Raw genomic sequence first — 27,980 nt, 5'->3', positions numbered from 1 at the left:
ACTCGCCTCATCAACATCCTATCTTAATGAACCTGAGCACCATTTTAGCAGCACACCCATCCCATCCCCAAAAATGAAGACACGTCATCATCTGAAAGCTTGAATAGGTCTTTATTGCTCTTATTATTCATCTCAACATGAAGGAGTCAACATATACCATTTGGCCACAGTTCCCTGAATTGGCATGTAAGTCTGCTACAGGCCAGAGTGTCATAGAGAGTCACATGCTCTGGGGTTCCAGTACCTAAAGCTCATTGTTGCAACATGTGTTTCCTCCCATTCACATACAGTACAGTACAGTCACTAAGGCAAAACATCAACATCACATCAGGCCACAGTTCTTGTTCTCCATTCCCCAGATTCCATTTTGGCTTGAAATGACCCATGTTGACCTGTGAAGAAAGCAGCATCATAATTCAGAAACATAAGTTAACCCTCAATTATTTTGCCAATTGCTTTGGTCCCTGACAGAATACAGAATACCCGAATCCCAACCTTATTTTTGTGGATAATTTTTTTTTAACAATCATTTTTAAGACATTTATTATATTTAACAGTTTTATTGTAGCACAAATTATGTTGGATTTAAAGCACAGCAGTGATGAATATGAAAATAAATTATACTTGACATTGGAAAGTTTGACACATTAAAATCTATTTGTTTTGCTTGAATTGTAGGCCCTGGATGCAGACTGGCCAAATTAAACAAACAGTTAGCAGTCAAATAGAATAAGAAGTCAACCAGTCAGACCAATGACATAAAACCAATTATGATCCAAATTCCAAAATGACCAAAAAATGTCCATGGTGGAAGAAATTCAACCCAGTACTATATCCAAAACCCAGCACATATACATACACTGTCTTCAAACTGAACCTCACGTCATCAAAGGGTGATTCATTATACAAAAGGTGAACGGTACCGTACAGCCTATATCCAGTGACGGTGAGGAAAACCACCCAAACAATTTCCCTAAAATGTCTTAATGCTGATTTTTAAAAATACATCACAAATAATTCCAAAATCACCTCTTTAAAAAATCAGGACATGGAAAAATAAATGTTTAACTGAACATGGTTCAGACTATCATCGGATGTGTTTAAAAAAGTAGAGGCATTTACTCCTCTGCCCACCCCCGGCACACAGTGCCCTGCAGCTACTGAGAAGGCTCTTCTTTTAGAAAGGTGCTAGACGTCAAGTCTTGGGTGGCGGTTTTATTCGGCCACAATGTCACATGCTCACTCAGCTCAAAACTAATATGCCAACCAACTCAGGGGAACAGAAAAGAACACTGCTATTCAGTGACTTGCCATGTAATACTACTGTGTGAATGGACATGGTTTCTTATATGTAAAAAAAAAAAAACATATTTTAACCTTTTGGCTGTTGTCATGTTGAGAAACTGGTTCCAGAGAGTAAGTATTGTCTTTGTCAAGTCAGCAGTGTTCCACTGATCCTCTGAAGGGATAGGCTTAGTTTAATGACAGAGCTGAGAACTACGGTACAAAAACATGTTAAGTGAAAGATCATGACCATCAATAGGGGCTGATGGGGAAGAAAAAATTCTCTGCTTCCCCATAAAGCTGACCCCCACAGTCACACTCACATGACTGTGACCTGAGTTAGATTGTGACCAGCCAATGAGAAAACATACTTTCAGATCAGTGATAATAAAACAACAACCAATATTTTCTGTCTTATCTGTCTGTTGATCACCAATCACAGTACAGTAGTTTGAAGAAATTGCATTTGATGCCTTTTCTTTCCCTAATAATTCTTAACACACAACATTTCCCAAAATATATTTTAGAACATTAACAAATGTGACCAATTACGGCACATAAATCTCAAAATATTTTTGTATACATATTCTCATATAAAACAATGATCTGGTTTAAGTTAATAGGATACAATTTGTATCAACGAGGAGAGGGATTCTCTTGGCCACTAAAGTTTGTAGTGGTCAGGTTACCTTGGCAACACACGTCCAGTGTTTTGGACTGTAATGGGTAGATGTAGTCCCTGCTGTGTGTGAGCAAGGCATTTCCCAACACGGTGTCATTGCCTAACTATTTCTATTCACTGAGCGATTGTGGCAACTTACAATGGATTCTAAGCCAGGAGGTAGAGGCTAGAATTACCTTGTCCACAGAGTTAAGTACATAGACAGTTACAGTACAGCACCATCTGTCTGTCTGGATGGTTACACCTGATGTCTTCTCTTGTAATGAAACCCTAGCAACAGAAACCCCCTTCAACTAAAATAATCTCACACATAACAAAAAGGACAAAGGGACAATAATAAATTAACACATTCATATGTTTAAATAAAAACGTTAAGATAAACACCTGCACCTGCACTAGTTTGCATATCCTTAAGAACCATCTGATTTCAATGGCCAGAATGGTTGTTGGAGGACAAAAAAGTGGTTAAAAAAAGAAAGCGAAAATCAATATCGCAATCTCTCAAGCTGTGAAGTAAGCTTCAGAGCTCTCCCCAGAGAGGAACTAGCTCCTGTCTGTTAGAGTAAACAATGCTCTGGGGTTTTCACATGGACTTTACCAGGCCTTTAACAGCTGGAGTTCCTGCGCGTCACTTCTCTAAAGGGGAATTTCATCAAATATTTCAACAACGCTATTCAATTCCCCACCTGCTTTTATGAATCGTTAATGAACAAATTACAGGGATACAACTAAATCAGTGTAGATTAGATTTATGAATTTGCTTTGTCTTTTAGTTTGAAACGTTTGTAAGTAACATGTTTATGACAACAAACAATACCTTTGATTTGGAATCCCAGAATTCACCCCGTGTTGACACCTCAGGATTTTTCCTAAATCTGAAGCACCCTGAAGCATTGAACCCCCCTATGATATGATTGGCAAAAATGTAACATGTTGATTAAAAAAAAGCAACGAAAAGTGTCATAACAAAATATAAAGACAATAAAAATAATTTAAAACATACAAAATAAATACATTTAAGCAACACATGCCATTCAGAGTCTCCTGAAATAACGCTGACACACATGTTCACTCCTACCCACACACCATAAACAATCCTGACCTTAAGTGCTTGAGGTGGTCTCATACCGCACAACAGTAAAGGACAACAATAAGGTAGCTCGGATTTTCCTTAAAAAATATAATTCGATGTAAAAAATAAAACATCTCCCCCTGCATCGTAGATGTTTTGGGTGGACTATAGAGTTGGGTACGCCACTTCTTTCCTCTACTACAGTAGTGTCAGTACTCAGTAGCGAGCCTGGGACTTCTCAGCCAGGATGGCTGCAGCCAGCTGCTGGGCGTCTATCACGTGGGGGTTCCTCTCCATCACCACCTTCACCAGCTCTGGAGGAAAGATGTTACATAGGTTGACAAACACCTTATCCCTCACGTCCTGGCATCTTCCCCCCTGGTGCTGGGGATCCATGGAGGGGTGGGGTGGAGGATGGGAGGAGGAAGGGGGTTGAGGATGGGGCGAGTGTGTCCCCCTGGGCCAGGAAGAGTGCCAGGGTTGTTTGTGGCCCTCAGGCTGGGACTGGAAGTTGAAGGCCTCGTAGCAGGGCTGGAGGAGCTGCTGGTAGTGGGGGTCCCAGCTGGCCAGCCGCTGCTCCTGTCCCATCCCAGGGTAGGTCCTCCTGGGGCGGACAGGGGAGTGCTCGTAAAGCCGGGAGTTCTGGAGGCTGTTGTTGTCCTGCCAGGTGGAGCCCCCCAGGTTATGCCCCAGAGTTGAGCTGTGAGAGTGGCAGTGGGGGCTGGAGGTCTGGGGTGGAGGTTGGGGAGGGTAGTCCTCAGAACAGCCAGAGCTGCTCCCCACAGATGGGTGCTGAAGATGGGGAGAAAGGTAGGTAAGATGGGCCTTGAAGTGGTGAAGGGAGGAGGGATGATCCTCCAAGCTGAAAACCTGTGGCCTCCCCATGCTCTGAGCTAGGGGGTAGCTATGGTGGGAGCCTCCATGTGGGTGCAGGGTCAGACCAGGGGGCGGGTGGTTGGTGTGGTGTGGGTAGCGGCTGGAGCAGTGATGGTGGTCGTGATGGGGGTGGTGGCATTTGAGGCCATCCTCCAGCAGGGGGTCAGGGGAGAAGGAGTCAGAGCTCATGCTGCCCTCGCTGCTGCAGTCAGATGCCAGCAAGCCCGTCCGTAGGTCAGTTGGGAACAGCCGCTCGGGGCTCCGTGGCACCACCAGGTTTAGGCTGGAGTACGCCCTCATTAGGGAGTTGTAGCCCAGCTTTGGGGACTCACAGGTGGGATATGAGTCAGAGTGACCAAGCCCCAACAGCCCTGGAGCTTTGCAGGAGCCGTTCCTCCCTGCGTTGTGGTCCCTCCAATCCTGCAGAGAGAAGCCTTGGCTGGAAGGAGGACCCCCAGGGGCAGGGACCAGGAGGTTGTTGCTACAGCTGCTGCTACTGCTGCTGCTACTACCTCTGCGGGCCTCTGCTTTGGTCCTCCCGCCCAGCCGCTCCTCCAGGAGGTCGTTGTAGGAGGGGGTGCACAGCCCGGGGTCCGACCGCCTCTTTGGGGCGGCTCGGTGGGGTTCTGGGAGCCCGTCTGCACTGGAGCTGCTGGACATGCTGTGGCTCTTCACCAGCAGAGCAGAGCCCAGGATCTTGGAGGAAGAGGTGGAGGAGGAAGAGGAGTTCTTGGCACTGGCACGCAGCTCGTCGGCCACAGAGCGCTGGGGCTGACTGCCTCGCTCAGGGTGGTAGAATTTACACTTGTGGCCGTAAGTGCACTTCTTCCCTTTAGAGAATACAGGGTGGTTAACTCTCAATCATGAGACAAGCCAGAGGAGGCTGGATGAATAATGTATAAGAGGATGGCTAGGTGTTACCATAGGGGCAGGGCTGCTTCCTGTGTTCTGGGATCACTTGTCTCTTCCTCAGGAAGTTCTCCAGACTGGGACCATGGCGACCCAGAGGATCATCAGGAGGCATGAACCTGGACACACAACCACATACCAGACACACAGTCAGATAACCACTCAACATCCACATATCAATCCCCGGGGAAAAACAACTCCAGATACTAATAGTTATAGGCTTGGTGGGACCTTACTTGTCATTGACGAATGAGTACATGAGCAGCCGCTCGTCAATTAACTTCTTCCACTCTGTCTTCTCATTGGCCAGGTCCCGGTAGTTGTCGTTAGAGACGATGATGCCGTCAGACTCGTAGGCCAGCTTGACGATGAAGCGGTCGTCATAGCAGACCACCCGGCGGCCCTGGACCCGACGAGACGGAGTGAACACCAGGATCTTGTCTTTCTCCAGACGTCGCAATATCTCCTGGTCTAGAGAGAGAAGAGAGGGGGGGAACAGGAAGAAAGGGCGAGAGACAGATAGAGAGAGACGGGGTATGCATTTTGCCGGCAGGAATATTCTCTGACACCTGCAGTGTATTTGTATTTGGAGATCTGGGTAAGGGTAAGACATGTAAAACCAATGAATTCATGAGCCAAGCCCTCCAGCATTTAAGGTGTGTGTGTGTCTCTTCTTAACAATATTTAAAACCAGGCTCTACTTTTGCCTTTAGAAAAGATTAATGTAATTTCCACCAATATGAAAATCAGACATGATATCGGTTAAATGTTAAACAAGTATATACAGTCTAGAGTGGCAACAGGGTTGTTCTTGAATTGAGTTGTCATTTGCGTCACACGCATTTGCAACCATGAAAAACACTTAAAAATTACAAAGAGTTTCTCATCATACATGTTTTTGTTTATATTGAATGTAATACAAGTCTTTATACTGCAAAACATTTGATTAATTGTTTAAAGTTCTTTGGGCAAGCAAATTGGCTTGTTTCAGTAGTAATGAGTAGAGTTGTAGTGACATGTTTTGGAAATGTTTAGATATCTATCTATAATTTTGAATGTAAACGAAAAGAAAGTACCCACTGGTCAAAAACTGTTTCGATCAAGAGTTTCCACGTCATTTCAACCCCAAACTTTTATGGGATGACATTGAATCAACGTGGAAAACTGATTGAATTTGCAAAAGACATCAGCATAAGAGAATTTCGTGTTTTTTTCACCCAGCTTTCACCCTAAATCCAATTACAGGGTGACATTTTGGTTGATTTCACGTTGAATTCACGTTAGTTGACAACTCAACAAAATGTAAATCAAAACTACAGTAGACGTTGAACTGATGTCTGTGCCCAGTAGGTAAGTACTAGAAAGTCAACGACTATAACATGTGTACCTAAGTGTTACAGATTGCAAGCTAGAAATGCAAAAGTCATTTCAGATTGAGCCAACATACCTGTAGACCTATGCAGCGTTTACTGCATGCAGCATATCGTGGGAACATTGCCTTTAAATTTCAATTAAGCTGTGATGCTGAACTTCCACCATACAGATCGAATAGAGCCATGCATTTTATGTCATTGGTGTTAGTAATTACAAAGACAAGGACCTTCAGCATTCCCTCCAGTGGCAAACTGTTATTGGGGTCTATATTTAGGAGGAAAAAAAATCTAATTAGCCGGGTTGCTGAGCACCGAATTACAAAAAAAACTGTAAATGTAATCCGTTACATTACCAACAAAAAATATTGTATGCAAGATTACAGATACTTTTTAAAAACTATTACTTCTAGGATTACTTTTAAATTTAGAAACAAATTTAGATGTTTGCCCAAAGAATATTTAACTCCTTTCTGTTTTCTTAATGACATTCAAATCAGCATTGAAAAAAGGCACAAGTTTTGTTCCGGCTGAGCAAGTCTGACCACAAGTCAGAGACCACTATGCAGGGCTGGAACCAGAACAAATCAGTTGGACGGGCCTTTGATTTCTATAGGTGGGCACGTTTCTTTCACGGGACCTCCTATGTACGCTTGCATGTTCACAATTTTTTTAATGGGTGTTATAGTATTTGTATTTGTATTTATTAAGGATCCCCATTCCTGGGGTCCAGCAACATTAATGCAGCTAAATACAATTTAAAATATTATAATGACATTACGTTTCATAACACTTTACCCAATACATTTAGTGTGTATCCTCAGGCACTCCACTATCATATATTTACAATACAACATCCATGTGTAGGTGTGTGTATAGTATGTGTCTTATCATGTGTATGTGTGTCTGCGCCTGTGTGTGTCTTTTCACAGTCCCCGCTGTTCCATAAGATGCATTTTTATCTTTTTTTTAGTAAAGACCATAGGCAGCTCGTGAGTTTCAAGTTTGGGGAAGCTTACAATTTATCCTAACATTTCAGCAGATTTGCGTGCCAGCTATGATTATTTATTATTATATGCATATTTTCGTGGAACAATTTCATTATAGAAATATTGTTTTTGTTTCTCAACATCATTATCACGTGGTTAATCCTAAAAATCCGAAGTAAAGCGATAAAAATGTAAAAGTTAAAATGTAACTAAGGTGAGAGCACCAGCCTCTGCCATATGGACACATTGATGCACTGTGATCCGTTTGTGGCTAAAGAAATGAGCGCATAGAACTCAGAGAACTCAGAGCAGTAAGCCTAATACTTCTTCGTCAACAAAGTCAAATACATAAGCCTAAAGCCGACAAATAAAACCAGTAGAAAATTATTCACATTCATCCCTCTATTCCGCCTGTCTGCCTCCCTTTCTTTCTGTCTTGACTTGAGCTATTTATAGTGAAGTTCAACATTGTATCAAATCCTCAACTGGGTCAGCCCGAAGCTGTCACTAGCAAACATGCAACATTATATCAACTAGCCTATTCTGGGCCCTCAGAATTTCCAGCACCAGTGAGGTCGGGACAGACAGCTGTTTATTTATGACATTTCCACTGGATATATGGAATCATCAGATCATTATATTTAGCTCTATCACACCCGAGACTTGATAATTATTGAGGCCGGAAGTGTTGAAAAGATTTTTAAAGTACTGAGGAACTATCATTCACAATGAATGTTAAAAATAACTGACTTTGTTGACTTACTGTGTGAGGTGAAGTCAAAATGACTGAGAAGCTCAACTTATTAGTGGTGGACGTGGTGAATTATAACAATCACAAATCAGACATTGCCAAATGGGAGCTTTCCTACTTTTGCACGCAGAAGGCCAGGTAGGCCTACTTCTGTGTGTGCTCAGGCGTGCTCAGACACATGTTCATTGCTCACATGGAGTACTACAAACAATAGACAATGAACAAACAAATTTACAAAACTCATAATGGTTAAACTTGTTTCTCACAATTGTGGCAGGTTGTGAACTCCGTGAACAACGTTTCCAGTCTGAGAATGAGAACGATAAATGACAGTAAATAATACATGCATTAACAGAAATTAATGTAACCAAATGATGGGGGATGAACGGTACGTTTATTAGACCTACTGGTGATATATGTAAGGGGAAATTGATAAAAATCAAAGGGCAAACAATTCACACAATGAATGCCCAAGAATTGGCAGGAGACAACTGAGTGCTTGCATTCTGGAGAGAGACACGCCAGATATTTACCACACACACCTCCCCCTCTTCTTGTTGCAACATTTTAAGTTATACTCCAGACACATTATCCTCACACATATTTTAGATACTTATCACTGAAAGCCGCAACTCAATCAGCTAGACTTATTGCCATGCACAACACCCAAATTGCGGGCTTCCCAAATATGCATAGGCCTACACACTTGTGATTTGAAACAATCCACAGCCAATTAAAAAATAAGCTAACGATCATCTGTGGCTAAATCATGCTCCCTAGTGAAGTTGAATTATATTATATTATTTAGATAAGAGTAATTATAGCCTATCATTTTTGTCATAACATCAATTTACTTTATGGGAATCCAGCATCCTAACAATCCACTGTGATCCTGCCAACTTTCATTTCCAATTTGCAAGAGGCTGAAACCAGAGATCTGTATATAATGACGAGATGATGTCTCCTCCCTAACAATTGGAGTCTTTGTACCAAAAGCGGAAGGCAGGCGACAAGCTTAAGTGTCCAAATTATGCCCATAGAAACGCATTGGGCTTACTCTGCACAGATTTTGGCGAGAGTGAGCCATCTCGTTTCGCCTCTTCCTCTCTACTGAAACTATGTCACCGGAGAAAGTATCCAAGCATGTGAAACAGCCCCCCTCTATATTTAGCCCATGTATCTCATGTTGTCTGGACAGAAATACACTGAACAAAAATATAAATACAACATGCAATCATTTCAAATATTTTACTGAGTTACAGTTCATAGAAGGAAATCAGTCAATTGAAATTAATAAATTAGGCCCTAATCTCTGGATTTCACATGACTGGGCAGTGGCGCAGCCACTTGGGAGCCAGGCCAACCCACTGGGGAGCCAGGCCCAGTCAATTCAGAATGAGTCTTTCCCGACAACATTTATTACAGACAGAAATACTTGTGAGTTTCATCTCCGGGTGGCTGGTCTCAGATGATCTCGCAGGTGAATAAGCCATATGTGGAGGTCCTGGGCTGGCGTGGTTACATATGGTCTGCGGTTGTGAGGCCGGTTGGACGTACTGCCAAATTCTCTAAAACGACGTTGGAAGCGGCATATGGTAGAAAAATTTACATTCAATTATTTGGCAACAGCTCTGTTGGACATTCCTGTACTCAGCATGCCAATTACACGCTCCCTTAAAACTTGAGACATCTGTGGCATTGTGTTGTGTGACAAAACTGCACATTAGATTGGCCTTTTATTGTACCCAGCACAAAGTGCCCCTGTGTAATGATCATGCCTCTTGACGCTAGGGGTCAGATTTTTATTTTTATTTTTTAAATAACGTTCCCAAGGTAAACGGATTATTTCTCAGGTCCAGATCTTAGAATATGCATATAATTTAAAGATGAGGATAGAAAACACAAAACACAAAATATTGTCTGTGAGTATAACAAAACTGATTCTGCAGGGGAAACCTGAGGAAATCTAACCCGGAAGTGATTTATTTTTTATTTTTTATCTGTATTTCCTGGCCCGTCTTTCTTCCATTTAAAGGGGTATCAACCAGATTCCTTTTCCAATGGCTTCCTCAGGCTGTGACCAGGCTTTAGACATAGTTTCAGGCTTTTATTTTGAAAAATGAGCAAGATTTTCCAAAACTAGTCAGGTGTCCTCTGAATAGTTCCTGCGCGCGAGAGGGGTAGCTCTCCATTTTCTTTCTCTCTTTTATTGAATAGGTTACGGTCCAGTTGAAATATTATCGATTATGTTTGTTAAAAACAACCTGAGGATTGATTATAACAAACATTTGACATGTTTCTACGAACATTACGGATACTTTTTGGAATTTTCGTCGAACAGAACGAGGCTTTGGTTTTCTGAATATAACGCGCAACCCAAATGGCGTTTTTTTGTTATAAAAGTAATATTTATCGAACAAAAATAATATTTGTTGTGTAACTGGGAGACTCGTGAGTGCAAACATCCGAAGATTATCAAAGGTAAGCGATTAATTTTATTGCTTTTCTGACTTTCGTGACCATGCTAATTTGGGGCTAGCTGTTGTAGCATTGATTGATACACTCACAAAAGCTTGGATTGCTTTCGCTGCAAAGCATATTTTCAAAATCTGACACGATAGGTGGATTAACAACAAGCTACGCTGTGTTTTGCTATATTTCACTTGTGATTGCATGATTATAAATATTGTTAGTAATATTTTGCGCCCTGCAATTCAGCGGTTGTTTAGGAAAATGATCCCACTAAAGGGATCCGTAGCGCAGAGAAGTTAATCAGCTTATTGATATGCCACACCTGTCAGGTGGACAGATTATCTTGGCCAAGGAGAAATGCTCACTAACAGGGATGTAACATATCTGTGCACAAAATTTGAAAGAGATTAGCTTTTTCTGCGATCTTTTAGTTCAGCTCATGAAACATGGGACCAACACATTACATGTTGCATTTATATTTTTGTTCCGTATAGTATGACATGCCATACTGTTATGGTCCAGACAGCATCAGATACATGATCTACACATACTGAGAGAGAGGGCGCTGTCTCGCTCGCTCGGATGCTTTAACTGAGATTAATGCGTCTTCCTGTCTGCACACGTTTGAAGCGCGTAAAAATTGTCTGTTCTCGGTTGCAACACTGATTACCGTATTCCAAACTGCCTCTGGAAACAACTTCAGCACAGTAACTGTTCTTCGGGAGCTTCATGAAATGGGTTTCCATGGGCGAGCAGCTGCACACCAGCCTAAGTTCACCATGCGCAATATCAAGCGTCATCCGGAGTGGTGTAAAGCTCACCTCCATTGGGCTCTGGAGCAGTGGAAACACGTTCTCTGGAGTGATGAATCACGCTTCACCATTTGGGAGTCCGACGGACAAATCTGGGCTTGGCGGATGCCAGGCGAATGCTAGCTATCCGAATGCATAATGCCAACTGTAAAGTTTAGTAGAGGAGGAATATTGGTCTTGTGCAGTTTTTCATGGTTCGGGCTAGACCACTTAGTTCCAGTGAATGGAAATCTTAACACTACAGCATACAATGACATTCTAGAGGATTCTGTGCTTCCAACTTTGTGGCAACAGTTTGTGGAAGGCCCTTTCCTGTTTCATTGTGACAATGACTCCGTGCAAAAAGGGAGGTCCATACAGAAATGTTTTTTCGAGATCAGTTTGGAAGAACTTGACTGGCCTGCACAGAGCCCTGACCTCAACGCCATAAAACACAGACTGCGAGCCAGGCCTAATCGCCCAACATCAGTGTCCAACCTCAGTAATGCTTTTGTGGCTGAATGGAAGCAAGTCCCGGCAGCAATGTTCGAACATCCAGTGCAAAGCCTTCCCAGAAGAGTGGAGGCTGTTATAGTAGCAAAGTGGGGAACAACTCCATGTTAATGCCCATGATTTTGGAATGAGATGTTCGATGAGCAGGTGTTCACATACTTTTGGCCATGTGGTGTATCACAGGCCTATTATAGGCTACATAACACATTGGTATTGGTATTTGGTATTTTATTAGGATCCCCATATTAGGATCCCCATTAGCTGTTGCAAAAGCAGCAGCTACTCTTCATGGGGTCCACACAAAACATGAAACATGACATATTGTAATACAGAACATTAATAGACAACAGCTGAAAGACAGAACTACATAAAACAAAATTAAATACAAAAGGCACAGCTAGCCTACATATCAATACACACACACAAACTAACTACTTCCGGCGCCGACAGAGATGGTCGCCTCGCTTCGCGTTCCTAGGAAACTATGCAGTATTTTGTTTTTTTACGTGTTATTTCTTACATTGGTACCCCAGGTAATCTTAGGTTTCATTACATACAGTCGGGAGRAACTACTGAATATAAGAGCAACGTCAACTCACTATCATTACGACCAGGAATATGACTCTCCCGAAGCGGATCCTGTGTTTTGCCTTCCACCCAGTACAATGGATCGGATCCCAGCCGGCGACCCTAAACAACGACGCCGTAAAAAGGGCAAACAAAGCGGTCTTCTGGTCAGGCTCCGGAGAAGGGCACACCGCGCTCAACTCCCTAGCATACTACTCGCCAATGTCCAGTCTCTTGACAAYAAGGTTGATGAAATCCGAGCAAGGGTAGCATTCCAGAGAGACATCAGAGACTGTAACGTTCTTTGCTTCACGGAAACATGGCTCACTCGAGAGACGCTAACGGAGTCGGTGCAGCCAGCGGTTTCTTCACGCATCGCGCCGACAGAAACAAACATCTTTCTGGTACGAAGAGGGGCGGGGGGGTATGCCTTATGATTAACGAGACGTGGTGTGATCATAACAACATACAGGAACTCAAGTCATTCTGTTCACCTGACTTAGAATTCCTCACAATCAAATGTCGACCGCATTATCTACCAAGGGAATTCTCTTCGATTATAATCACAGCCGTATATATTCCCCCCCAAGCAGACACATCGATGGCCCTGAACGAACTTTATCTGACCCTCCAAACTCGTCATCAAGCTCGAGACCCTGGGTCTCGACCCTGCCCTGTGCAGCTGGGTACTGGACTTCCTGACGGGCCGCCCCCAGGTGGTGATGGTAGGTAACAACATCTCCACCCTGCTGATCCTCAACACTGGGGCCCCACAAGGGTGCGTTCTAAGCCCTCTCCTGTACTCCCTGTTCACCCACGACTGTGTGGCCATGCACGCCTCCAACTCAATCATCAAGTTTGCGGACGACACTACAGTGGTAGGCTTGATTACCAACAACGACGAGACGGCCTACAGGGAGGAGGTGAGGGCCCTCGGAGTATGGTGTCAGGAAAATAACCTCACACTTGATTGTGGACTTCAGGAAACAGCAGAGGGAGCACCCCCCTATCCACATCAACGGGACAGTAGTGGAGAGGGTAGTTTTAAGTTCCTCGGCGTACACATCAAGGACAAACTGAATTGGTCCACCCACACAGACAGCGTTGTGAAGAAGGCGCAGCAGCGCCTCTTCAACATCAGGAGGCTGAAGAAATTCGGCTTGTCACCAAAAGCACTCACAAACTTCTACAGATGCACAATCGAGAGCATCCTGTCGGGCTGTATCACCGCCTGGTACGGCAACTGCTCCGCCCACAACCGTAAGGCTCTCAAGAGGGTAGTGAGGTCTGTACAATGCATCACCGGGGGCAAACTACCTGCCCTCCAGGAGACCTACACCACCCGATGTCACAGGAAAGCCATAAAGATCATCAAGGACAACAACCACCCGAGCCACTGCCTATTCACCCCGCTATCATCCAGAAGGCGAGGTCAGTACAGGTGCATCAAAGCAGGGACCGAGAGACTGAAAAACAGCTTATATCTCAAGCGCCATCAGACTGTTAAACAGCCACCACTAACATTTAGTGGCTGCTGCCAACATACTGACTCAACTCCAGCCACTTTAATAATGGGAATTAATGGAAATGTATGTAAAAATATATCACTAGCCACTTTAAACAATGCCACTTAATATAATGTTTACATACCCTACATTACTCATCTCATATGTATATACTGTACTCTATATCATCTACTGCATCTTGCCATCTTTATGTAATACATGTATCACTAGCCACTTTAAAATATGCCACTTTATGTTATATACCCTACATTACTCATCTCATATGGATATACTGTACTCTATACCATCTACTGCATCTTGCCTATGCCGTTCTGTACCATCACTCATTCATATATCTTTATGTACATATTCTTTATCCCTTTACACTTGTGTGTATAAGGTAGTAGTTGTGGAATTGTTAGGTTAGATTACTCGTTGGTTATTACTGCATTGTCGGAACTAGAAGCACAAGCTTTCGCTCTACATAACATCTGCTAACCATGTGTATGTGACAAATAACATTTTATTTTATTTTATTTGACTATCTAGGTCAAATAATGAAGAGCAAAAAGTGCCACTCTGTTCTTGGTCAGCTGCAGCTTAACTAGTCTAGGTCTTTCCTTGCAGCACTCGACCACACGATTGGACAATAATCAAGATATTGCTTTTTGGAGTGTGGTGTGAAAAAAGCAGAGCATCTCTTTATTACGGACAGACCTCTCCCCATCTTTATGACCATTGAATCTATATGTTTTGACCATGACAGTTTACAATCTAAGGTAACACCAAGTAATTTAGTCTCCTCAACTTGTTCAACAGCCACACCATTCATTACCAGATTCAGCTGAGGTTTAGAACTTAGGGAATGATTTTGTACCAAAAACAAATGCTCTTAGTTTTAGAGATGTTCTGGACCAGTTTATTACTGGCCACCCATTCCAAAACAGACTGCAACTCTTTGTTAAGGGTTTCAGTGACTTCATTAGTTCTGGTTGCTGATGTCTATATAGTTGAGCATACATGGACACACATGCTTTGTTGAATGCCAGTGGCAGGTCATTGGTAAAAATAGAAAAGAGCAGAGGGCCTAGAGAGCTGCCCTGCGGTACACCACACTTTACATGTTTGACATTAGAGAAGCTTTCATTAAAGAAAACCCTTTGAGTTCTTTTAGATAGATAGCTCTAAATCCATGATATTGCAGGGGTTGAAAAGCCATAACTCATATGTTTTTTCAACAACAGGTTATGGTGAATAACATCAAAGGCTTCACTGAAATCTAACAGTACAGCTCCCACAATCTTCTTGTTAACTATTTCTTTCAACCAATCATCAGTAATTTGTGTCAGTGCAGTACATGTTGAGTGCCCTTCTCTATAAGCATGCAGAAAGTCTGTAGTTAATTTGTTTACAGAGAAATATCATTGTATTTGGTCAAACATAATTTTTTCCAACAGTTTGCTAAGAGCTGGCAGCAAGCTTATAGGTCTGCTGTTAGAACCATTAAAGGCCGCTTTATCACTCTTGGGTAGCGTAATTACTTTGGCTTCCCTCCGGGCCTGAGGACAAAGACTTTCCTCTAGGCTCAGATTAAAGATATGACTATAGAGTCAGCTACCATCCTCAGTAGCTTTCCATCTAAGTTGTAAATGACACGAGGTTGTCATTATTGATCGATAACAAACAAAAAATCTGCCTCTCCCACACTAAATTCCAACTTTCTTTTTTATGCATGAATACAATGGCTCACTGTTCATTGTTGGCATTTCCTGCCTAAGTTTGCTCACTTTGCCAATGAAGTAATCATTAAAATAATTGGCAACATCAAATGGTTTTGTGATGAATAAGCCATCAGATTCGATGAAAGATGGAGTTGAATTTGTATTTCTGCCCATAATTTTATTTAAAGTACTCCAAAGTTTTTTCCATCATTCTTTATATCATTGATCTTGGCTTCACAATACAGTTTCTTCTTATTTTTGTTAAGTTGAGTCACATCATTACCAAAAGTTTAGGGGGTAGATCAGCTTTAATATTGCAGATAGATTGTAGCTTCCATCAATGTTATTGTCTGCATCACTTCCAATCCCCCATATATATATATATATATATATATATATATACATATACATACATACAGATACATACAGATATAAATACATACATAGACACATGCACACATACATACAGTATAAATACATATACATACTGTATACATATCTTAAAAAATATATATATTTCCTTTACTACCCTCCAACCCTACCCCCCTCCTCCAATTGGAGAAAATAGTGAAAAACAAAGCTTAGGCATACTATATACATACTATATACATTTTATGGACACAGCCAATTTTACAATAGTTTTATTTTGTTTGTTTTTACTCTTGTCCTTCCTCTACCCTCAACCTCTCCCATATATTTATGATGACGATCCGTTTTGATTTCTATTTGCCATATCTTTCAAACTGTGCTCTTACAAAAAGTTTCTTAACCTATATCGGTTTTAAGGGCACAGTATGTTTTACATTAGTAATCTTGTTGTTATTAGTTGTTATTAATCCCAACCTTCAGCTCCATTCAACCCCTCCCATCTATCTCTTAGAAATCCAATGTGGATGGTGTTATTTGCCATATATTTTTCAACTGTGCTGTGATGTTTCACAAATGTTCTGAACTGTCTATTCTTATTGTTTCTACAGATTGTAAATTGAAAATATTTTTTTTTGCTGAAAGTATTGTTATATTGTTGATTGATTGACTATGACTTTTCAGAAAGCCCAGTAGTGCTATCTGCAGGGTTAGCTCCAGGTAAATATTACAATTCTTCAGCCATTCCTGGACCTGTGACCAAAAACAAGCTACATATGGACAATACCAAAACAAATGATCTAATGATTCTGCCTCTTCGCAGCAAAATCTGTAGAGCTGAAAAAGTTGTATCCCCCATATAAATAACACTACATTGGTTGCAAAAATTCTGTATAATAATTCAAATTGAAAAAAAATCAGTTTTGAATCCAATGTCGTTTTGCGTCTAAGTTCATAAACCATGTGCCATGAAATTGGTACGTCAATCATATAGTTTTTCATTTCCACATCAATCCATGGTTAACAGTTCTATCAGTCCGTTTCTTAACAGGTGCATGTTTATCAATAATTGGAAGAAGCAATTTCATAAATTCATCAAGTGCAGCGTCTGGATGCTCCTTATTAATCACATCAGACAAACACATATTTTTTAACATCATCCACATAAGAGTCACAGCAAAAAAAATTGTATGATCTCTTTTACACTATTTTGATCCAACTTTTGGAACTTTGGCTTTCCTGGATATAGACTATATTGTGATCACTGCATCCAATGGTTACGGATACAGCTTTAGAACTATGTTCTACAGTATTAGTAAAAATGTGATTGATACATGTGGATGATCTTGTTCCTGTAGTGTTTGTAAACACCCTGGTAGGTTGTTCACAAATGTGAATATGTGTATTTTAACCCAATGATGGTTGAATTGAAGAAATATAAGCTGCCTATCAATCATTGTTTTTATGACCAGGGGTGTATTCATTACGGAAACCGTTTACCGTTTACCAAATCGAAGCAAAAAGAGCAAAACAAGAGTTTCTATTGGACAAATTCAGGTTGGTCCCTCCACATTTCGTTCCATTTGCTTCCATTTAAGAAATGTTTTGCAACAGAATCGACGTAATGAATAGCCTACGACCCAGTGGACAGTCAGTGAAAAATGTTCTCTTGGAACAGCTGCATAGTATGGATCACAGCCTATGGAATAACAGTTTGAATTCCTCCCTTCTAAACTCCCTCGTGTTATTGTGCTCCATACTGTCAAAAACAAGTTTCATTTAAGAATGGGCTTTTAGCCTATTGCTCAATCTCATGAATGCTGATTCAAAAAGAAAATTCTATAAACCTTACTGACATTCTCAAACTTGCACACTTTTGATGGGATTAAAAGAGTAGTTTACTATTTTACAACTTGATGTTAGATGGTTCCTCACAATGAAAGTAGTCTATGGGCCAGGAGAATGGAACCTTTATTTAACTAGGCAAATCAGTTAAGAACAAATTCTTATTTACAATGACGGCCTACCCCGGCCAAACCCGGACGACGTTGGGCCAATTGTGCACTGCCCTATGGGACTCCCAATCCCGGGCGGATGTGATACAGCCTGGATTCAAACCAGGGACTGTAGTGACGCCTCTTGCACTGAGATCCAGTGCCTTAGTCCGCTGCGCCACTCAGGAGAAACTATAATCCATGGTTCAGTTTTCTTTAAACAGCCACTACAAACTAAAATAGTGAACTACTCCTTTAAACAGCCACTACAAACTAAAATAGTGAACTACTCCTTTAAACAGCCATTACAAACTAAAATAGTGAACTACTCCTTTAAACAGCCATTACAAACTAAAATAGTGAACTACTCCTTAAAAAAGCCATTAAACTAAAATAGTGAACTACTCCTTTAAACAGCTGCAAATGATCACCAACAAAAACATAAACAATAGGCCTATAGCAAATGCAACATATGGAATACATTTTTCACATGCAAATAGCACTTTTCTGTTGTGCTCAAAGCATGCCAATCTGAGAGCAATATTTATTTTTCAACTTGAAGCAATGAGCCCAATGAGTCCTCCATGACAAAAGAAATCATAAACAAAAGACTAGGCTAATTAGTCCTTAGTTTTTGGGTTATGCTCAGGTTAAACAATTTGTCTAATCAAGATTTCCATATTTCCAAGTCCTATTTTTGAAGATAAATGGCTATTAAATCAATTGGAATGACTGAAAATCTGACAGACTCTGTTGTTGTTTTTTATGTAAAGATATATCCTAATCATATTATTATATGTAGTAGACATCAATGGGTAAGTAGAAGCCTACATAACCAACCCATAAAGTAAAACGGAACATCCATTTATGGCCAGCTATGTAAACTCTAACATTGATTTATCTTGCAATAGATGTTCAATTGGTAATATACATTTTTGTCTTATTCTAATGCCTCTTAAGCAGGTTGACATTTATTGGGATGAGTGATTTTTGCTAGATGGGCCAGCTGCAAAGTAAACATTTGCTATATTGTAAACATTTGTGAAAACAAAAATGTGCTTTTTGGTCTTAATTTAATGTTAGGCATTAGGGTTAGCAGTGTGGTTAAAGTTAGGGTTAGGGTTAGCTTTAAAATCAGATTTTATGACTTTGTGGCTGTGCCAGCTACTAACCTGCGCCTATTAAGAGGAAAGTAATCTAAAAGTAACTGATAGTAATCAGATTACGTTACTGAGTTTGTAATACAAAAATTACATTACTGATAAAAATTTTGGACAGGTAACTAACTAGTAACTGTAACAGATTCCATTTAGAAAGTAACCTACAGTACCAAATCTTAGACCATTTTAGTATGTCAGAATTTAAGGGATTCCATTGATCATTTGGTATGTCTAAATACAAAGATTCATTGGTGTTACTCCATTTAAATGAAGGGAAATTACATTGTGAGCAAAATGATTAATCATGTCGCTTTAGTAAATATTTTTTTCATGGTTAATGACCTTAAATTTGAGCCTCCTCAATTACCAAAAATGTATTATTGGTGTTATTGTCATTGATAGTTAAGAGAAGACCCAGATGTTGGGAGAAAGAGGTGATTTAGAACAGGTGTGAGGGTGGGGTTTGAACAAAATAAGGTGGTGTGGGTTTGGAGGGGGGATGTTGGGGGTGGACATGGAAGCGCTGGTTTACCTGTGATGAGGGCGTCCGGTCTGGACTGTTCCTTTCTCCAGGCGGGCACAAACACAGTGATGTCACGGTGACCACGCTGCAGGAACCAATCAACAGCCAGCTGGATGCCGTGACAGGAGAACACTTCCTTATTCCCATGACTGTGGAGAAACGCACACAAATGTGTTTTTGTTTATTTGTATAATACTATAGATCAAAAGAGCAGTGTATGAGGTCTTGCAGATAGAAAAGGAACCTGAGTAAAGTGTTTCTGAATGCAGCAGCAGTTTGTGTTGACTCACCTCATGGCTACATTACTCCCATCCACCACCACAGGCCTGATGTTCTCCTTGTCATCCAACAGCAGCTGGGAGGAGCAGTCCAGTCTGCAGGAGTCCAGAGAGGGGGAGGATAAGGAGGAGGAGGACGACTGGGATGCGGTAGAGTCCCCTGCCTCCTCCGTCTCTGTCCTGGTGCCTAGTTTGACCAGTTCTCCCAGTATGTCGTTGATGAGGGCGTCAGGCCCTAGCTTCCTCAGCACCAGCAAAACCAGCTCCTCAGAGTAGCCCAGCTTCAGGGCAAATTCCATCTTGGAGCGATACTCTGTGAGGGGGTCGGTGGGGAGTTTGGGGTCCCTAGGGGGGGGGCTTTGTGGCAGGCCCACTCCAGTAGGGTGACAGGGGTGCGGATGGGGGGTCTCAGCGCCAGAACCAGAGCCATGGTGGACCCCCCGCTCATCTTCGCTGTCCGACGCAGCACTTTCTTCAGAGGAGTTACTGCTACTACTACTACTGCTGATGCTGCTACTACTGACACTGCTATGGGTGCCTCCCACCTGTGCCTCTTCCCCCTCCAAAACTCCTGAGTGGGTGCCGGCTGTGGCACTCAAGCTGGCCTGGCGGTCGGTGCCTTCCACATGGAGGTAGTCCAAATCCAGCCCCAGATTGAAGTTGTGGCCTGTTCCATCCTCCAGATGGTCCTTCAGGCCCATGAAGCCGTCTTATACATCCAGCCTCTGACCCCGGACCTCTGACCTCAGATGACCCTGGACAACCCCACTGTCACTGCTGCTGATGGGCTGCTCTCTGACCAATCCTGGGACGGAAGCCTGGTGGAGAGGGCTGGGCAAAAAAGTTACCCCATTGGTCAGACTGGTTTCCACATGTGTGTTTTTCTACCTGAACATTTCATAATGCTACAATTAGCCCCCAAGTGATTTAAGTCACATTTTCTAACTTGTTGAGCTACTTTATAACAGCCAGTGTCAATCACTGGACTCAGCCCTCCCCTCCAACACCCATGCTGCAGGAGGTAACCTTAAAAGTGGAACAAAATTGCTCTTAGTGAGTAACCTGAGCTGTAATAGAGCTTCTCAAGTATTAGGCTGAATGACACACCACAAGCATTTCCAAAAAGGCAAGTTTAAAACCACAATCTCCATTGTTCACTTCCACTGATTTGCATTTTTGCAGTGCTAAGCTCAGCCGTCAGAAAAGCTCTCAAACAACGTTGGTGATAACAACACACCGTGCCAAGACACAAACATAGCTGACTTGGCCAACAATAATATACTCTACATTGCACCTACACCCATACAGGAGAATGCCGTATGAATGCTTTTTTGGGGGGAACTCTTACCATCCACCACCTGATATTTAAACTAGGATCAGGTGTTGCTTGCAGTCCCCGCAGGGGTTTGTGATTGACTGAAACAGAGAAAGTACTGTTCTAATGGACCTGCCTCCTAGTTGTTCAGTGACCCCTTTAAAAAGGACATGTGTCCAGCATCATCAGAGCACAGTGACACACTAATCTGGGGGCCCAGGGCTCCTGCTTTACAGGCATGGGCTTCACTTACTTACTGTATTAAAATATATATTTCGACTGTATATCTAAGCATGTTATGTAGGCTAGGATGTGTGTGCTGTGTTCACTGTGTTGCAGACTAAGTGGAATGTGGACGGTAAGAGACAAGGGTGGAATGTGGACGGTAAGAGACAAGGGTGGAATGTGCTTTAGTCTATTTCCTCAATACACAGTGTTTAAAATGGTTTATAATAAGACATGAAAGGAAGAATCCCATGATATGGGCATATAAGGAGGCCAGCACTTGCTTAATTCAGTTGGGTTGATTTATTTCATCAATGCGCACAAACAGTTGTCCTATAGCCATGTATTTTAAGTTACACCAAACTACTGCACATCAAAGCTTGAGGGAATTTCTGGATTGGTATATGAGTGTGTGTAAGTGTGTGTGTGTCTGCATGCATGTATAAGTAGGGTAAAGGTAGGGTCTCATTACCAGTCTCAGTACCCCTATTGACCTGCCTCTCAGAACCAAGCTGCTGCCTCACTGTGGCTCCTCATTAATGCAACAAGAGAGATGGAATAATTTAACCCTCCAACAACAGAAAGGGGCACAAAGAAAGCGACAGTGTGTGCATATGTGTGTGTGAGGGGGGTCAGGGGCTGGGGGTGGTGGGCAATATGGGGGGGCTAAAGTATGTCTGGCTTGCCATCCCCAAATAAAGCAGCTGCCATCCCAATCTGGACTCCTCCGACGGAGCATTGTTCCGCAGGCCGTGTGGCGCACACAGACGGAGGCTGGGGCTATTCAAACACACACACTCACACTCACACTCACACTCACACTCACACACGCACTCAACGACCCTGTTAGAATCAGAACAGACGTACTGGTGTGAGCCCGAGTCACTGCTCACCAGACTGATTTCGCAAGTGTTTAAACATGATACAACACACACTCACATGTACACACACACACATACACGTATACCAACACAAGCACACACATTCCTATTCTCTTTTGTAGCATAAACACACAACCTACAATTTGTAACACAAACAATCTTCCAAACAAACACAGACACAATTAAAATCTTCCACAACCAGTGGATAATGAGGTCAGATCTACACATTCTCCCTATAACTTCCTGGGACAGACTTATTTCTGTAAGTTGCATAAATATGAGAGAAATTGTATCAGTAAGAAGATATGCAAAATCGTCTTTGAGATAAGCAGTGCAGTGCAGTGCACAGTCCAGTGATGTTACTATAGTTAGATGTGAAAGACCACGGCTGAATAGACACTGAACTGATATTAGAATGTAGCGAGGTTCAAGGCTTTGCGATCAGATCAATGAACACCCTTTGGTCCTTTGACTCGTATATAGAGGACTGTGTCCATTGCTTCTTTATTTTACTGTACTTTATATGATGATTTAAGCCTTATTTTACCTTATTTGATCAAATGCAACAACAGAAACCAGAACTATTCTGGATTAGATATAAAGAGAAACTTTAATAATTATTTAGAAAATAAGATCCTGGTTGCAAACTGTATTTTCAAAGCATGGAAGAAGATACGACAAGATAAAGTATATAATTAAAATTGCAGGTTTTGGTTTTTCAATTGTTTTTCGTATGAGTGTATATATACAGTGCCTTCAGAAAGTATTCAGACCCCTTGAAGTTTTCCACATTTTGTTACGTTACAACCTTATTCTAATATGGATTACCTTTAAAAAAAATTGTCAGCGGTCTACATACCCCATAATGGCAAACCAAAAACATGTTTTAGAAATGTTTACAAATTTATTCAAAATAAAAACAGAAATGCCTTATTTACATAAGTATTCAGACCCTTTGCTATGAGACTCAAAATGTTTCATGTTTCCATTGACCATCCTTGAGATGTTTCTACAACTTGATTGGAGTCCACCTGTGGTAAATTAAACTGATTGGACATGATTTGGAAAGGCACATACCTGTCTATATAAGGTCCCACAGTTGACAGTGCATGTCAGAGCAAAAACCAAGCACTGAGGTCGAATGTCCGTAGAGCTCCGAGACAGGAATGTGTTGAGGCACAGATCTGGGAAAGGGTACCAAATTATTTCTGCAGGATTGAAGGTCTCCAAGAACAGTGGCCTCCATCAGTCTTAAATGTAAGAAGTTTGGAACCAACAAGACTCTTCCTAGAGCTGGCCGCTCGGCCAAACTGAGCAACCGGGGGAGAAGGGCCTTGGTCAGGGAGGTGACCAAGAACCCGATGGTCACTCTGACAGAGCTCTAGAGTTACTCTGTGGAGATGGGAGAACTTTCCAGAAGGACAACCATCTCTGCAGCACTCCACCAATCAGGCCTTTATATTAGTGGCCAGACGGACGCCACTCCTCAGTAAAAGGCACATGACAGCACGCTTGGAGTTTGCAAAAAGGCACCTAAAGACTCTCTAAGAAACAAGATGCTCTGGTCTGATGAAACCAAGATCGAACTCTTTGGCCTGAATGTCAAGCGTTACGTTTGGAGGAAACCTAGCACCATCCCTACGGTTAAGCATGGTGTTGGCAGCATCATGCTGTGGGTATGTTTTTCAGGGGAAGGGACTGGGAGACTAGTCAGGATCGAGGCAAAGATGAACGGAGCAAAGTACAGAGAGATCCTTGATGAAAACCTACTCCAGAGCGCTCAGGACCTCAGACTGGGGCAAAGGTTGACCTTCCAACAGGACAACAACCCTAAGCACACAGCCAAGACAACACAGGATTTGCTTCATGGCAAGTCTCTGAATGTCCTTGAGTGGCCCAGCCAGAGCCCGGACTTGAACCCAATCAAACATCTCTGGAGAGACCTGAAAATAGCTGTTCAGCAACGCTCCTCATCCAACCTGATAGAGCTTGAAAGGATCTGAAGAGAAGAATGGGAGAAACTTCCCAAATACAGGTGTGCAAAGCTTGTAGGGTCATACAAAAGAAGACACAAGGTTGTAATTGCTGCCAAAGGTGTTTCAACAAAGTAAAGGGTCTGAATACTTATATAAATGAGATATTGCAGTTTTTTCTATTCGTATAAATTTGCTAAGATTTCTAAAAACATTTTTTTGCTTTGTCATCATGGGGTATTGTGTGTAGTTTGATGAGAGAAAAAAACAATTGAATCAATTTTAGAAGAAGGCTTTGACGTAATAAAATGTGGAAAAGTCAAGGGGTTTGAATATTTTACGAATGCACTGTCTATTTAAGCAATAAGACCCGAGGAGGTGTGGTATATAGTGACATATATAGTGACGCATCGCGGAGTGCCTGGACACAGCCCTTAGCCATGGTATATTGGCCATATATCACAAACCCCCGAGGTGCCTTATTGCCATTATAAACTGGTCACTAACATAATTAGAGCAGTAAAAATAAATGTTTTGTCATACCCGTGGTATAGGGTCTGATATACCATGGCTATCAGCCAATCAGCATTCAGGGCTCGAACCACCCTGTTTATAAATGCACATAAACACTGAGTGTACAAAACATTAAGAACATGCTCTTTCCATGACATAGACTGACCAGGTGAATCCAGGTGAAAGCTATGATAATTTATTGATGTCACTTGATGAATCCACTTCAATCAGTGTAGATGAAGGGGAGGAGACAGGTTAAAGAAGGACTTTAAGCCATGAGACAATTGAGACATGGGTTGTGTATGTGTGCCATTCAGAGGGTGAGTGGGCAAGACACAAAATGTTAGTGCTTTTGAACGATGTATGGTAGCAGGTGCCAGACGCACCAGTTTTATGTCGAGAAATGCAATGCTGCTGGGTTTTTCACGCTCAACCAGTTTCCCGTGTGTATCAAGAATGGTCCACCACCCAACGGACATACAATCAACTTGACACAACTGTAGGAAGTATTGTAGTCAACAACTGAGGCTGTTCTGAGGGCAACAGGGGGTGCAAATCAATATTTACGAATGTGTTCCTAATGTTTGGTATACACAGTGTGTATATACACTGTATATATCAGGGATGGGAAACTGGCCAGTAATAGACAAGGGTGAAGTCTATTTTGAAGTCGTTTTGAAGGCCCACCCTCCGACTGAGTTCCTCATTCGGGGTCTCAATTTACTGTTGCAAGTTAAAATAGTAGAATACACAAGGTGCAATTTAGAAATGTGGTTGTGCATCAGCAGTTTTTCTCGTGTTATGTCCGTCACTGATAGTCACTCAATTAGCCGAAAACATTTCTCTCCACCCTATGGAAACATGTGTAGAATTGCAGCAAATTAGCTGTAAAACAGAACGTGTGTACGCAGACCGGAAAGCAACTGCGCCCCCTCATGATGAGTTCGTATTTTTTTGTGGCTCCACCCCCAGCTTGGGTATATATGATTATTTTCTTTTGTTCCCACAAATACAGTGTCTTATAATCCCATGTGTGCTTGGTATCCTAAAGATGTAAGACACTATAAAAATAAAATCAATAAAATCTCAAATCTAAAAAAGAAATGTAATCTCTAATATATCAGCTCAATGAGTTGTGATTGGAACCGGGGTACTTACAGATGACTTTACCACTAGTTTCTATTCAATATTTTCCCCAAATGCCCTTACTTCCCCTCCTGAAAAACAATGACTCCCAAAATCTACACAACTGTTAGCCAAACTGCAAACAATAACCACAGGCACTAGCAGTCCTAGAACGTCCAAACCTGCTCTCCCCTCTTGTACTCCCAGCAAATACGTGGAGGTAGAGGTAATTCTAGACTTCCAGCCGGAGCTGGAGCTGGTGAGAGAGATAAAAATTAAGATAAAGAATGTGATGGAAATATGGGAATACAGGGCAAGCTAGATCTAGACATGAAAATGACCACTGAGATAGAGACAGAGGTGGGAGTTAAGGTCCTACTACATTGAGCAGATGCTGCAGCCTCCAACTCCTCCTCAGTGTCCCAGCCTGCTGAGGGAGAGAGCCAGGGTTAGCCCCCTAGGGCCCTGCTATCTCCCCTGGGGCTGGGGCAGACCTGACCTGGGCTAGTCCCCTTGGCCACGTCAGACTCAGAATGCTGAGCCATGCCACTCTGAAGTCTGCACCAAGCCAGGGACAAAGGGGGGAGGTAGGAGGAGTGAAAGAGAGATGGGGAGAGGGGGAGTGTATAGGCAGCAGGGGCAACAGATGCCTTCTGAAACCACAGGGGACCACGGCAACTGGTGTCCTGTACTGCTCGTCCTTCTACAGAGCGCAAACAGTAGAGGATGATACATATCATCACCATCATGTGACCCGGGAGTAGACCTCACTTTCACCCGTAAGCGCAGACATGCACATGTCCATGCTCAGTCATTCACTCACTTTATATTCTGACTTGCTCCCCATTCTCTCTCTCTGTGTGTTTCATATGCACAATACACTGATAACTTTAACATATTTCCTTTCCTTGTCTAATTTCCCCCCAAGATGATAACATTTGACAATGAGTTCCCAAAATATCCACTGCATCATAGACTACTGTATGTGAAAGTAAAATTCTATAACTATAAAACATAGAGTAAACAATCCTTAACGAGAGTTCGACAGAGTTTTTACTTAGAAAACTCATCAACCAATTCACTTGCATTGGCTGTCACACTTAGCAACAGTAAGTTCCCTAATTTAAAACAATTACTTGTGCAGTTTTATTGTCATTGGCAGCAATCCCTGACCTGTTTTTCCCTGTCATTAAACATGAAGACTGATGACTCTGAAAGCGTCTGACTAGATGGATTCAATAATTCTATTTCAATCCTAAACTGTAACTTTAGCCCAAAATGACAGGCTTCTACACCATCTTGTGTTGTCTATGCTGACACTGTTTTATGTCTATGTGTGTATTCCCTGGTGTTTGCTATGCTCCAAAGATAAATATATAGCTACATTTAGTACAATCAGCAGGTCTTTACTGTTTTACTGATAGTATACTTGTATTGATAAGTATATAAATTATAGGCTACTTATCAATGTACATATCATAGAGTTATCAAATGAACAAATCATCAAACTGGGATAATTTAGGATTTAGTTTACCACCAATAATTCAGAAAACAAAAACATTTCATCCAACATACATAATCAATTCTGAAAAATGTATGAAAAGGTTTGAGGGGAAAAATGAACAATTGTGCACCAAACTGCAGTGGATTACTGCAAGACCAGACACAAAACACAATGAGATTTCAGATGTAATTTTTACACCTGCTATAACTATAATATGAACCTATGCAACTGCCTATATACAAATGTATTAAAAGCATAAAAGACTTACCACAGGCTCCAAGGAAAAAGTAAAGCAGCAATACAAAGACAGAAGGAAGTCCTAAAGATATGCTCCTGACAGAAAACCTTTGGTCGTTCCAGCATGCCAGGGGGACTGTCTCAGCTTTGTCAAGTTTTCTCCAAGGTTGGACTTCTTGACACTGGTACATAAAAATCCAGGTTCTCTGTATCCAGCAGAGAATAAATAAAGTGACAAAAAATCCAAAAATGGTGAAGTGAAACAAGCTTCCTTGTAGCACAGTGGTCCAAACTCAACTCAACTCAATGCCTTTTTAGGTTTGGTAGTGCTGCAGTCTGGTCCTAAGGCAAGAGGGTTGAACAATGTGAGTGTGAACAGATGGA

The 27,980-nt window shown here is 41.9% G+C and overlaps 1 protein-coding gene across 2 annotated transcripts; it reads right to left on the bottom strand.

Annotated features, from left to right (window-relative positions):
* Positions 1 to 92: 92 nt before the first annotated feature.
* Positions 93 to 27,980, bottom strand: LOC111959445 (probable ribonuclease ZC3H12C). Of its 2 annotated transcripts, XM_023980988.2 has the most exons (7): positions 27,628 to 27,980; positions 26,038 to 26,111; positions 19,836 to 20,654; positions 19,555 to 19,694; positions 5,060 to 5,294; positions 4,836 to 4,942; positions 93 to 4,744 (listed from the first exon to the last, which is right to left on the bottom strand). In XM_023980988.2, exons 3-7 carry the CDS (start codon positions 20,522 to 20,524, stop codon positions 3,255 to 3,257), a joined length of 2,661 nt encoding a protein of 886 aa, XP_023836756.1. In that variant the 5' UTR covers positions 20,525 to 20,654; positions 26,038 to 26,111; positions 27,628 to 27,980; the 3' UTR covers positions 93 to 3,254. The 2 variants fall into 2 exon arrangements, with proteins under 2 accessions (XP_023836756.1, XP_023836755.1); XM_023980987.2 differs by lacking the exon at positions 26,038 to 26,111.

This window comes from Salvelinus sp. IW2-2015, linkage group LG36 (genome assembly GCF_002910315.2).
Source record: "Salvelinus sp. IW2-2015 linkage group LG36, ASM291031v2, whole genome shotgun sequence".
NCBI lineage: Eukaryota > Metazoa > Chordata > Actinopteri > Salmoniformes > Salmonidae > Salvelinus > Salvelinus sp. IW2-2015.
Note: the sequence above shows the minus strand (reverse complement) of the source record. Positions and strands in the feature narration are given on the sequence as shown.